Source organism: Cherax quadricarinatus, chromosome 14 (genome assembly GCF_038502225.1).
Source record: "Cherax quadricarinatus isolate ZL_2023a chromosome 14, ASM3850222v1, whole genome shotgun sequence".
In the NCBI taxonomy this organism is placed as follows: Eukaryota; Metazoa; Arthropoda; class Malacostraca; order Decapoda; family Parastacidae; genus Cherax; species Cherax quadricarinatus.
The window spans coordinates 38448868-38463469 of NC_091305.1; the positions used below are offsets into that span (position 1 = coordinate 38448868).

The window sequence follows — 14602 nt, forward strand, 5'->3', positions numbered from 1 at the left end:
AAAAGTTTGAAATTTGATAGAAAACTTACGGAATTATGCTCTCGCAAAGTTAGCGGTCTCGGCGATGTTTACGGATCGGCGATTTTGCCCACTTTGAGCCCCATTTTCGGCCAATTTCACTGTACTAGTCGACAAAAAACATGAATATTTCGCTAGAACTCCATTTTTTCTATCGAATGGGTGCAAGAAACCACCCATTTATAAATTCAACTATCCAGTACAGTGGTCAGAATTTAGCAATTTTGCCAATTTCACACAAATTTCAAAAGATGCCAATTTCGGAATAGGGTCCAGAATAAACAAGAAAGACATTCCTGGCACTAAAATGACATTTCCTCTAGTCATTAGTCACGTCTCAAGGCCCCTCTTATATTCTTTTGCTTTCCACTTTGAATTTTTATTCTCACAAAAAATATAAGATTTACTGTTATGCAGACTACTGCATTAGTGTAAAAAATGGTATAAATATTATTGGTGCACTTGTGAAAGAATATTAGACTCACCAGTTGACGTGTATTGCACGCTTGGCACGATTTGTTTACTTTTGAAGTTTGGTAAAAATCGAACATTTCTGCTACTTTGAGCTCAATTTCAAGGCACCTTTCATTGTAAAACCAGTCAAAATCATCTCAATTTCTGTAATATGTCTTCCATTCTATAAAATGAGACCAAGAAAACTAGAATACAACAATAAATACCATACGAAAATACACTGCAAAGTCGCTGATTTATTAAAAAAAAATGGAAAAAGTTTTTTTTTTCTCATTATGCACTGTGTGCTGCAGGATTTTTTTTAGACTGTGCACACTGACCACATAGACCCATTCTTTCATATGAAGGCCTACCAGCTTTCTCCCACTAGATTTGAGGTCGCTAGAATTTATGAGTACTAGTACGTCAAAAACCCCTACGCGTAAGACGTACTAGTACGACGTAAAAACCCTCAAAGCCTCTTAACAATGGTCAAGTTTGTGAGTAGCATGGTGGTCACTGTGTCAAAAGCTTTTTTGGAATAAAAATTCCTAGTGGATATTCCTTATTTTCCAATACTGTTAAAGCAGATATAGCATTTTTAGCAAGATTGCATCGTTAGTGACCAATTTTTCCTGAATCCAAATTGGCAGGGGTTGAATATGTTTTGTGCCGTTATAAATGAATATACAGGTCTCCCTCAACATTCGCAAGGGTTAGGGGATCAAGAGCCTCGCGAATATTGAAAAACCATGAATGTTTGGTGCCGCAATATATTGTAGGGAAATATAATACAATACTGCTTCCTTAACTTGTTGAACCATGAACAATCGTAAAATACATGAAAACGTCATAAATTGTACTAAATATATACATGTTATGCTTTAATAACATGTATGTTATTAAATACCACAGATTCCACCACTGCCTCCACCAATGCCTCCACCACTTCCCCAACCACTGCGAGTCCCTACTACCCTCCCTCCGACCCCCGCAACTGGCAGCCAGCCCTCCCACCACTCAGTGTGGTGAGTGTTTTGTTTGTTCATTATTTGCTATTAAACTACAGTATAAATAATGTAAACCCATTCATGACTGCATATTGGAATGGCTATTCGGACAGGTATTAGACGGTGATATCATGTGTTTACTCTTGAACACAGCAAAGAATCAAACATTTCTTCTACTGCTAATAATAACAATAGTAATAATAATAATAATAATAATAATAATAATAATAATACGATATAATTGAAGAAGGAAATTGTACAAAAATACGAGGGAGTGGTTGACACATCGTCAGTGTGGCTTTGTTTATGCTGGAGTGAGCATTAGTCTCCCTGCTCTTCCAAACATTTCACAATAATTCAGCGGTTGAGGCAGTGGTATTTAATAACATATATGTTATAAATAATAATAGTACATATTATTAATAACATGTATTATTATTATTAATAACATGTATGTTATTAAATACCACTGCCGCAATCGCTTCCTCAACAGCTGCCTCATCCACTGCCTCAATTGCTGCCTCAACAGCTGCCTCAACCACTGCCTCAATCTGCTGCCTCAACAGCTGCCTCAATCGCTTCCTCAACAGCTGCCTCACCCACTGCCTCAATCACTGCCTCAATCGCTGCCTCAACAGCTGCCTCACCCACTGCCTCAATTGCTGCCTCAACAGCTGCCTTGCCCACTGCCACAATCGCTGCCTCAACAGCTGCCTCAATCGCTGCCTCAACAGCTGCCTCAATCGCTGCCTCAACAGCTGCCTCAATCGCTGCCTCAACAGCTGCCTCACCCACTGCCTCAATCGCTGCCTCAACAGCTCGCTGCCTCACCCACAATCGCTGCCTCAACAGCTGCCTCACCCACTGCCTCAATCGCTGCCTCAACAGCTGCCTCAACAGCTGCCTCAGCTGCCCCACTGCCTCAATCGCTGCCTCAACAGCTGCCTCACCCACTGCCTCAATCAGCTGCCTCAACAGCTGCCTCACCCACTGCCTCAATCAGCTGCCTCACCAGCTGCCTCAATCGCTGCCTCAACAGCTGCTGCCTCAACAGCTGCCTCACCCGCTGCCTCAACAGCTGCCTCAACCACTGCCTCAATCGCTGCCTGCCTCAACAGCTGCCTCAACCACTGCCTCAATCGCTGCCTCAACAGCTGCCTCAACCACTGCCTCAATCTGCTGCCTCAACAGCTGCCTCACCCCCTGCCTCAATCGCTGCCTCAACAGCTGCCTCACCCACTGCCTCAATCGCTGCCTCAACAGCTGCCTCAATCACTGCCTCAATCGCTGCCTCAACAGCTGCCTCAACCACTTTTTTTTTTTTTATTATCACACCGGCCGATTCCCACCAAGGCAGGGTGGCCCGAAAAAGAAAAACTTTCACCATCATTCACTCCATCACTGTCTTGCCAGAAGGGTGCTTTACACTACAGTTTTTAAACTGCAACATTAACACCCCTCCTTCAGAGTGCAGGCACTGTACTTCCCATCTCCAGGACTCAAGTCCGGCCTGCCGGTTTCCCTGAATCCCTTCATAAATGTTACTTTGCTCACACTCCAACAGCACGTCAAGTATTAAAAACCATTTGTCTCCATTCACTCCTATCAAACACGCTCACGCATGCCTGCTGGAAGTCCAAGCCCCTCGCACACAAAACCTCCTTTACCCCCTCCCTCCAACCCTTCCTAGGCCGACCCCTACCCCGCCTTCCTTCCACTACAGACTGATACACTCTTGAAGTCATTCTGTTTCGCTCCATTCTCTCTACATGTCCGAACCACCTCAACAACCCTTCCTCAGCCCTCTGGACAACAGTTTTGGTAATCCCGCACCTCCTCCTAACTTCCAAACTACGAATTCTCTGCATTATATTCACACCACACATTGCCCTCAGACATGACATCTCCACTGCCTCCAGCCTTCTCCTCGCTGCAACATTCATCACCCACGCTTCACACCCATATAAGAGCGTTGGTAAAACTATACTCTCATACATTCCCCTCTTTGCCTCCAAGGACAAAGTTCTTTGTCTCCACAGACTCCTAAGTGCACCACTCACTCTTTTTCCCTCATCAATTCTATGATTCACCTCATCTTTCATAGACCCATCCGCTGACACGTCCACTCCCAAATATCTGAATACGTTCACCTCCTCCATACTCTCTCCCTCCAATCTGATATTCAATCTTTCATCACCTAATCTTTTTGTTATCCTCATAACCTTACTCTTTCCTGTATTCACCTTTAATTTTCTTCTTTTGCACACCCTACCAAATTCATCCACCAATCTCTGCAACTTCTCTTCAGAATCTCCCAAGAGCACAGTGTCATCAGCAAAGAGCAGCTGTGACAACTCCCACTTTGTGTGTGATTCTTTATCTTTTAACTCCACGCCTCTTGCCAAGACCCTCGCATTTACTTCTCTTACAACCCCATCTATAAATATATTAAACAACCACGGTGACATCACACATCCTTGTCTAAGGCCTACTTTTACTGGGAAAAAATTTCCCTCTTTCCTACATACTCTAACTTGAGCCTCACTATCCTCGTAAAAACTCTTCACTGCTTTCAGTAACCTACCTCCTACACCATACACTTGCAACATCTGCCACATTGCCCCCCTATCCACCCTGTCATACGCCTTTTCCAAATCCATAAATGCCACAAAGACCTCTTTAGCCTTATCTAAATACTGTTCACTTATATGTTTCACTGTAAACACCTGGTCCACACACCCCCTACCTTTCCTAAAGCCTCCTTGTTCATCTGCTATCCTATTCTCCGTCTTACTCTTAATTCTTTCAATTATAACTCTACCATACACTTTACCAGGTACACTCAACAGACTTATCCCCCTATAATTTTTGCACTCTCTTTTATCCCCTTTGCCTTTATACAAAGGAACTATGCATGCTCTCTGCCAATCCCTAGGTACCTTACCCTCTTCCATACATTTATTAAATAATTGCACCAACCACTCCAAAACTATATCCCCACCTGCTTTTAACATTTCTATCTTTATCCCATCAATCCCGGCTGCCTTACCCCCTTTCATTTTACCTACTGCCTCACGAACTTCCCCCACACTCACAACTGGCTCTTCCTCACTCCTACAAGATGTTATTCCTCCTTGCCCTATACACGAAATCACAGCTTCCCTATCTTCATCAACATTTAACAATTCCTCAAAATATTCCTTCCATCTTCCCAATACCTCTAACTCTCCATTTAATAACTCTCCTCTCCTATTTTTAACTGACAAATCCATTTGTTCTCTAGGCTTTCTTAACTTGTTAATCTCACTCCAAAACTTTTTCTTATTTTCAACAAAATTTGTTGATAACATCTCACCCACTCTCTCATTTGCTCTCTTTTTACATTGCTTCACCACTCTCTTAACTTCTCTCTTTTTCTCCATATACTCTTCCCTCCTTGCATCACTTCTACTTTGTAAAAACTTCTCATATGCTAACTTTTTCTCCCTTACTACTCTCTTTACATCATCATTCCACCAATCGCTCCTCTTCCCTCCTGCACCCACTTTCCTGTAACCACAAACTTCTGCTGAACACTCTAACACTACATTTTTAAACCTACCCCATACCTCTTCGACCCCATTGCCTATGCTCTCATTAGCCCATCTATCCTCCAATAGCTGTTTATATCTTACCCTAACTGCCTCCTCTTTTAGTTTATAAACCTTCACCTCTCTCTTCCCTGATGCTTCTATTCTCCTTGTATCCCATCTACCTTTTACTCTCAGTGTAGCTACAACTAGAAAGTGATCTGATATATCTGTGGCCCCTCTATAAACATGTACATCCTGAAGTCTACTCAACAGTCTTTTATCTACCAATACATAATCCAACAAACTACTGTCATTTCGCCCTACATCATATCGTGTATACTTATTTATCCTCTTTTTCTTAAAATATGTATTACCTATAACTAAACCCCTTTCTATACAAAGTTCAATCAAAGGGCTCCCATTATCATTTACACCTGGCACCCCAAACTTACCTACCACACCCTCTCTAAAAGTTTCTCCTACTTTAGCATTCAAGTCCCCTACCACAATTACTCTCTCACTTGGTTCAAAGGCTCCTATACATTCACTTAACATCTCCCAAAATCTCTCTCTCTCCTCTGCATTCCTCTCTTCTCCAGGTGCATACACGCTTATTATGACCCACTTCTCGCATCCAACCTTTACTTTAATCCACATAATTCTTGAATTTACACATTCATATTCTCTTTTCTCCTTCCATAACTGATCATTTAACATTACTGCTACCCCTTCCTTTGCTCTAACTCTCTCAGATACTCCAGATTTAATCCCATTTATTTCCCCCCACTGAAACTCTCCTACCCCCTTCAGCTTTGTTTCGCTTAGGGCCAGGACATCCAACTTCTTTTCATTCATAACATCAGCAATCATCTGTTTCTTGTCATCCGCACTACATCCACGCACATTTAAGCAACCCAGTTTTATAAAGTTTTTCTTCTTCTCTTTTTTAGTAATTGTATACAGGAGAAGGGGTTACTAGCCCATTGCTCCCGGCATTTTAGTCGCCTCATACGACACGCATGGCTTACGGAGGAAAGATTCTTTTCCACTTCCCCATGGACAATAGAAGAAATAAAAAAGAACAAGAGCTATTTAGAAAAAGGAGAAAAACCTAGATGTATGTATATATATATATGCATGTGCGTGTCTGTGAAGTGTGACCAAAGTGTAAGTAGGAGTAGCAAGATATCCCTGTTATCTTAGCGTGTTTATGAGACAGAAAAAGAAACCAGCAATCCTACCATCATGCAAAACAGTTACAGGTTTTTGTTTCACAGTCATCTGGCAGGACGGTAGTACTTCCCTGGGTGGTTGCTGTCTACCAACCTACTACCTTACTGACCGAATTTGTTCCCATAAGAAATATTGTGAAGTAGATTAGTCCATTTCAGACCCCCAAACATACACGTGCAAACGCACTTACATAAATACACTTACATAATTGGTCACATTCGGAGGTAATCGTTATGCGGGGGTCCACTGTATATGAATACATTCACCTCCTCCATACTCTCTCCCTCCAATCTGATATCCAGTCTTTCATCACCTAATCTTTTTGTTATCCTCATAACCTTACTCTTTCCTGTATTCACTTTTAATTTTCTTCTTTTGCACACCCTACCAAATTCATCCACCAATCTCTGCAACATATTAAAAAGCAATACAGTAAGTTCCTTCACTCTTTATTCTCATAAATATAATTTTCTTGCCACCTTTGTGCATTAGCAGTAATCTTAATAATTCTGTAACACTCATACAGTGCATGCATGTCCAGACTCTGTGGGTAATATGTTTTCACTAAAGTACTTATCAAACACATATATACTGACACAATTAAATCACATAGAAATGTTGAATTTGAACAGAATTATAAAAATGCTGATATACTTAATTTAATGTCATCATTTACATTTGCAAATTCTATTTGTTTCATAAATTTCTTCACTGTTACCAATGACACTGGAATCCTTTTAATTTTACCTAATGCCCATATTTTATTAGGGCACACCATCTCGGTACAAATTAACTGAAATAAACACAAATGCCCCTGCCTTGGTGGGATATGGCCTGTTTGTTGAAAGAAGAAACACAAATGCTGTTACTGTATTAAATATCTGTAGATTTATTTATAGTGCATAAAGCTGAAATTAAGGTTGATAAAAATTCATCTGTACCCAAAGGCTATTCTGACAAAAGGCTCTTGATCCAAGAAATTAAGAGCTACCCTCCCTTTCCTCAGATATGACCCCTATGTATTCAGTGCTTCCTTATGATTAATATTAAATATGTAATAATAAAAATAAAACCTACTTACAAGTGGAGGCCCAATAAGATTAGCTACACCCTGGATGAGTAGCAACATGCCATAAGTCTTGCTGAAGGCTTCTAAACTTACAAGTTCAACCAGGATGACTGAGGTTAGGGCATAGTTAGCGGATATAAATAATCCAAATACACCTGACGTCATGGCTAGCAACCAGTAATTAGTTATGAAAGGCATGGAGATGATGCTGAGTCCACAGATAACCATGGAGACATTATATAGTATCACTGGTGATGACCACGTACGATCACCAACATATCCCATCAACACCTGAAATAAGTGAAAGTTGAGGTACATAAGAGTATCTCAGGGTGTAGACCATATCAGAGGTATCTGCCAAACTATAACATACCCAAGTAGCTTTTAAATTTAGGGATAAAAAAAATGTTAAAACAGCTATTTACAACATATGTTAGACCAAAACTGGAATGTGCAGCTGTGTGTGAAAAAGGATGCTTGTGCACAATTCAGAACATGTATTAAAGGAAACTTTTTACAGCAAGTGATTTCATCAGTTCTAATACAGAGTAAACTAAAACAGGTTAATATATAATGGACGGTGCAGGTGACCAAGAGTAAAAGTGAGGTGAGGCAGGAGGTATGTTAAATTGCAGAAAATATGTAAGTGAGATTAGATGAATTTCAACAGGACCTGCCTAGCATGGGCCAGTATATCTACTGCTATATAACATCTCCATGCACACAGTTTAGAAAGATTGAAGCTCCCAGACTTATGCAGAATTGTGTCAGTTGTGGCAATTAATGCAGCTTCCAGCAACTTTCACCTCTGTTGGCTGTTTTCATGACTGACTGGCTATGTTTCATTAAAGTTCATTAAGTGCCCACATTTATTCCTCTTGTACACATGTGTTCTTATGGTTATACCATTTGCAGGCATTTCTATGTTCACAGAAAGAGTATGTTTGTGCAAACACACTGTAAACATGGAGAAACTATGTAGCAAGAGTACTGGCCCATGCTAGACAGGTCCTGTTGACATCCAACCCCATTCACTTGTATATCTGTCCAACATATTTTCTTCTGGCTCACCTCATTTTTGCTTCAGGTCACCTGCACTGCCCACTATATATTAACCTGTCTTAGATGACTGTATTAGGACTGATGAAGCCACTCATGGAAAAACATTTCCTTTAATAAATATCCTGAACTGTACATAAGTGTCCTTTACCAGTTTGTTGGTATCACCAAACCATATACAAGTGTGCAGCAGTGTGTGCTGTCCACGCTTAAAATACACATGGAAAAATCAGAAATAGTCCAAAAAAGAGCTATAAAATGGCTACCAGAGTTATTAATAAGAGCTATCATGAAAAAGTATTAACACTAATTATGCTCACACTGGCCGAGAAGTAAAGAGAAAATATGATAATTACATGTAAGGTTATGAAAGAACATGAGAATAAATAAAGTAAACATCTCAGTACCTGCAACAGGGACAATAAGAGGTAGCATTTGTAAACTGAAGTTGAAGGGACACAAGAAATTTGTTTTTTTCACACATGGTTGTAGAACAATTATATGAATTATTTGAAGAAGTAATAGTGCTACAACCATTCAAAATTTAGTAAAATATATATACTGAACAAATTTTTGAACAGAGGAGACCTTGAGCACAGTTGTGCTCCTGTAGCTAAAAGCAGGTACTGTAATTACAATTCTCTAAAATCCCACACTGAACACGTGAGTAATTACGAACAGGCACTTGTAAAACGTGGATTTTGGTACAGAATTACAGGTAAAGAAATATCTTAAAGTCAACTACGATACTAGATCTCTTACCGTTCCCAAGCAGTTGAGTATTCCAATAACAGATATAAGATTTGCACTGTCATCTGCTGACACACCAACACCCAGGGCATAATCAGTTAAATACATGTAGACTGTGTCGTAGAAAACATATAGAACAAAGTTTGATATTGCAAAAATCAAATAGGAAGCCTCCATACAGTAGCTGACATCCACACATGATGTAATCAGCTCTCCAATGTCATCCAAGTATGTCCAGGCTCTCTGTAAAACAAGAGATGTTTATTATGATTGTCATTTACAGGGGTTAATTAGTTTAATATCTTTTTTATGCACCCCATACCCATCCTGTGGGTGGTAGTCAAAAAGATTACAGAGGTACAGGGGTACAGTCCAATTAATGTACCTAATATTTGGTAAAGTAATTTGATTACCTATTTGTTGCTAAAGGAACAAAGATAAACCCATGGTGTCCCATCTTCATTATATAGTTTATCATAAAAAAATAACATTTCTGTGGTTGTAGAACTACCTAATGGAAGTTTCTTTAAAAACAAAAATCTAACACTTTTCTTGCAAGATTGTAGAGAATTTGAAACAGAATATAAAACTGCAAAAATAAAACTGAAAATATTGAAAATTTCAGGATTTTGATGGCATTTTTAAGTTTCACTTATGTAGTGGTCCTTTAAGTACAGGTCAGCCATCACTAATCCGGCATCATTGGGACCTGTAGTATGCCGGAACCTGGAGATGGTTTCGGATGTCAACGCCCCCGCGGCCCGGTTTGTGACCAGGCCTCATGGTGGATCACGACGTGATCAGCCAGGCTGTTACTATTGGCCTCACGTAAACCGACATAGGAACCACAGCCCGGCTGGTCAGGTACTGACTTTAGGTGCCTGCCTGTCCAGCGCTTTCTTGAAGACAGCCAGGGGTCTATTGGTAATCCCCCTTATGTATGCTGGGAGGCAGTTGAACAGTCTTGGACCCCTGACACTTATTGTATTGTCTCTTATCGTGCTAGTGGCACCCCTGCTTTTCATTTGGGGGTATGTTGCATCGTCTGCCAAGTTACAGGTCTCCCTCAACATTCGCGAGGGTTAGGGGATCAAGAGCCTCGCGAATGTTGAAAAACCGTGAATGTTTGGTGCCCCAATATATTGTAGGGAAATATAATACAATACTGCTTCCTTAACTTGTTGAACCATGAACAATCATAAAATACATGAAAACGTCGTAAATTGTACTAAATATATACATGTTATGCTTTAATAACATGTATGTTATTAAATACCACAGACTCCACCAATGCCTCCACCACTTCCTCAACCACTGCGAGTCCCTACTACCCTCCCTCCGACCCCCGCAACTGGCAGCCAGCCCTCCCACCACTCAGTGTGGTGAGTGTTTTGTTTGTTCATTATTTGCTATTAAACTACAGTATAAATAATGTAAACCCATTCATGACTGCATATTGGAATGGCTATTCGGACAGGTATTGGACGGTGACATCATGTGTTTACTCTTGAACACAGCAAAGAATCAAACATTTCTGCTACTGCTAATAATAACAATAGTAATAATAATAATAATAATAATAATAATACGATATAATTGAAGAAGGAAATTGTACAAAAATACGAGGGAGTGGTTGACACATCGTCAGTGTGGCTTTGTTTATGCTGGAGTGAGCATTAGTCTCCCTGCTCTTCCAAACATTTCACAATAATTCAGCGGTTGAGGCAGTGGTATTTAATAACATATATGTTATAAATAATAATAGTACATATTATTAATAACATGTATTATTATTATTAATAACATGTATGTTATTAAAGACCACTGCCTCAATCGCTGCCTCAATCGCTGCCTCAACAGCTGCCTCACCCACTGCCTCAATCGCTGCCTCAACAGCTGCCTCAATCGCTGCCTCAATCGCTGCCTCAACATCGCTGCTGCCTCACCCACTGCCTCAATCGCTGCCTCAACAGCTGCTGCCTCAATCGCTGCCTCAACACCTGCCTCAACCACTGCCTCAATCGCTGCCTCAACAGCAGCCTCACCCACTGCCTCAATCGGCTGCCTCAACAAGCTGCCTCACCCACTGCCTCAATCGCTGCCTCAATCGCTGCCTCAACAGCTGCCTCAACCACTGCCTCAATCACTGCCTCAATCGCTGCCTCAACAGCTGCCTCAATCGCTGCCTCAACAGCTGCCTCACCCACTGCCTCAATCGCTGCCTCAGCTGCCTCAATCACTGCCTCAACAGCAGCCTCAACCACTGCCTCAACAGCTGCCTCACCACTGCTGCCTCAACAGCTGCCTCACCCACTGCCTCAATCTGCCTGCCTCAACCACTGCCTCTACCACTCAGTCGCACTCAATCTACAAGCACCAAACACAATGAATTATTGTGAAATGTTTGGAAGAGCAGGGAGACTAATGCTCACTCCAGCATAAACAAAGCCACACTGACGATGTGTCAACCACTCCCTCGTATTTTTGTACAACTTCCTTCTTCAATTATATCGTATTTATTATTATTATTATTATTATTATTATTATTATTATTATTACTATTGTTATTATTAGCAGTAGCAGAAATGTTTGATTCTTTGCTGTGTTCAAGAGTAAACACATGATGTCACCGTCTAATACCTGTCCGAATAGCCATTCCAATATGCAGTCATGAATGGGTTTACATTATTTATACTGTAGTTTAATAGCAAATAATGAACAAACAAAACACTCACCACACTGAGTGGTGGGAGGGCTGGCTGCCAGTTGCGGGGGTCGGTGGGAGGGTAGTAGGGACTCGCAGGTGGCGGGAAACTTGAATATGATTTGGCTGGGAATTTGGTGGCTGGGAATTTGGCGGTTGGGAATTCGCGAATGCGTGAAGCCCGCGAAAGCTGAAAACGTGAATGATGAGGGAGACCTGTACATAAAACGTGTTAAATATTCCAAAATGAATAATATTTGGCATAATACCGAGCAGTTCGACGGAGGTATGAAGAGGATACGAGATACAAGTACCATTCTCCTATCCCTGTCTTGGGGCTTATATTAGAGAAAACGGAATATAGCACAGCCCTAACTGTGATATACACTCATACTGCACCATAAACCTGAAACAAAAAAGTTATTTTCTCTATATAGATTACCACACATAGCAGCATATGTGTAGAGAACCTAGGATAACCCAAAAAAGTCAGACAATGTGGCTTATTTCTAGTACTTGGCTTGGGTTAGCCATATATGATTGTTGGTAAATATTCAATTCCCAGCCAGGGTAGAAACACTGGGTGTTTCTTTACACCTGTTGTCTATGTTCACCCATCTGTAAATGGGTACCTGGGTGTTAGTCGACTGGTGTGGGTGTTATCCTGGGACACTGACCTAATTTGCTTGAAATACTCTGCATAACAAGCAGCTTTCTATATAGTAGTATGTCACTGATGTCAACTGTCTGTATCCCATGTACATGTACGTGAAGTAAATTATTATTATTATTATTATTATTATTATTATTATTATTATTATTATTGTTATATTCTCATTTGTTTGTTGGGTTATCTTATTGAAACTTGGGCAATGTATGATGAAAAGATACTTTTTAATGTACACCAAAAATGAAAGAAATCAGACCATAAATAGCGGAGTTCACTCCTCAGGCATTAGCGGCCGCTTAGCGGTATATTTTTGTATGTTTTTTATGGTTATATTCTCGTTTTTTTGGTTTCATTTGATAGAATGGAAGATGTATTACAGAAATAGATAGGATTTTGATTGCTTACTTGACGAATAGTACCTTGAAATTGCTCTCACACTAGCAGAAAAGTTCTATTCTTTAGCGATGCTCAAGCAAACAAATGATGTCACCGTCCAATACCTGCCCGCCTGCCAGTCCAAATTCCAATACGCAGTCAAGAATGGGTTGACATGTGGAAAATTGCATTTATCTGAATGTATCATTATATACATAACAGTAAATGAACAAAGATAATTATTATTTATCAGTTAGACAAGTAGGAATTTGGGACACCTAGGTCGCAAAAAATGTCCCCCTTCGATACCTACCACTGTCATATCCACAAGTTGCTCTGGACCTATTAATTACAAATGAAATATACATCACCAGGAATGCTGGTAAATATATAAATTTGTGGACTGTATATTAAAATTAATAAATGATTATATATATACACATTTATACATAACAGAAGGAAATATATCTTAATCATAACACTCACCAATTTGACTGGAGATTAATGTGTCATGTACAGGACCCCCCCCCCCTTTTGCCTACATTTATGAAAATTTACTGGCCAGAAATTAAACATAAATTAGACAGCTTATCTGAGGTTCCTGGAGTTGTCCTGTCCTGTCGCCTGATATCTCAAGTTATGCAGGAATGCACATCCAACAATTTCGCCTCCTATTTGAGAGGTGTCAGCACAAATTTAACCTCTAGAGCACGAAAAATTCTTCCCATTACACCAACGTTTCTAATTCAATTCAAACAAAATGGCGACTGTCCTGTCTGCGCAGGCGCAGGTCCAGTTTCCCATTTTCCATAATATAATTCTTTTAAATACAGTATGGCCATCTATTTACATATAACTACTGTATTTCTGGAAAATATATACAGTATTTTCCACATCTAACCTAACCACTCTGTAATCTGGCAAACTCAGTGATCCGACACACTACAAGTCCCAATGATGCCGGATTTGTGATGGAGGACCTGTACCATATACCAGTATGTATAGGTATTTGAACCCCTTTTACTTTTGCTTTTTATACCTAATAATGTTCCCATAACCTTCTTAGGGTCAGAACCCCTTATCTGAAACTTGCTCTCAGGGTCGGAGAATTTAAAAAAAAATTCTTATGAATGATTGGGAATTTTTTTTCGAAGGTAGTGAAACCAAAAGTACAAAATTTGATGGAAAACTTATGGAATTATGCTCACTCCAAGTTATCAGTCTCGGCAATATTTATGCATTGGCAATTTCACCCACTTTGAGCCCTATTTTTGGCCAATTCCATTGTTCCAGTCAACCAAACTCATAGCTATTTTGCTAGTATTCCTTCTATTCTATCAATTGAGTACAAGAAACTACCCATTTACCCATTTCAACTACCCAGTAAAGTGATCAGAAAATCAATAATTTGGCCAATTTCACAAAAATTCAAAAATTGCCAGTTTCAAAATAGGGTCCAGAATAAACAATGTAGACATTCCTGGCACTAAAACAACATTTTCTTTGTTTATTAGTCATGTCTTCAGGACTCTCTTATATTACGGTTGCTTTCCATTTTGAATTTTTATTCACACAAAAAATAGAAGATTTACTGTTATGCAGAATACTGTATTATTGTAATAATGTCAGTGCATCAGTGAACACACATTAAACCGGCCATTTGGATGCATATTGGATGAGTGACGTAAT

The 14602-nt window shown here is 40.0% G+C and overlaps 1 protein-coding gene across 1 annotated transcript; it reads right to left on the reverse strand.

The window, feature by feature from the left end:
* Window positions 1–6394: 6394 nt before the first annotated feature.
* LOC138852696 (monocarboxylate transporter 9-like) lies at window positions 6395–11944 on the reverse strand. The gene is made up of 3 exons (XM_070084963.1): window positions 11900–11944; window positions 9177–9407; window positions 6395–7646 (listed from the first exon to the last, which is right to left on the reverse strand). Exons 2-3 carry the CDS (start codon window positions 9339–9341, stop codon window positions 7302–7304), a joined length of 510 nt encoding a protein of 169 aa, XP_069941064.1. The 5' UTR covers window positions 9342–9407; window positions 11900–11944; the 3' UTR covers window positions 6395–7301.
* Window positions 11945–14602: the final 2658 nt, after the last annotated feature.

Coding starts and splice junctions, on each gene's coding strand:
- LOC138852696 (XM_070084963.1), bottom strand. CDS start 9,341: ATGGAGGCTTCCTATTTGATTTTTGCAATATCAAACTTTGTTCTATAT. Junction 7,647..9,176: donor TACTCAACTGCTTGGGAACG/GTAAGAGATCTA, acceptor CACTTATTTCAG/GTGTTGATGGGATATGTTGG.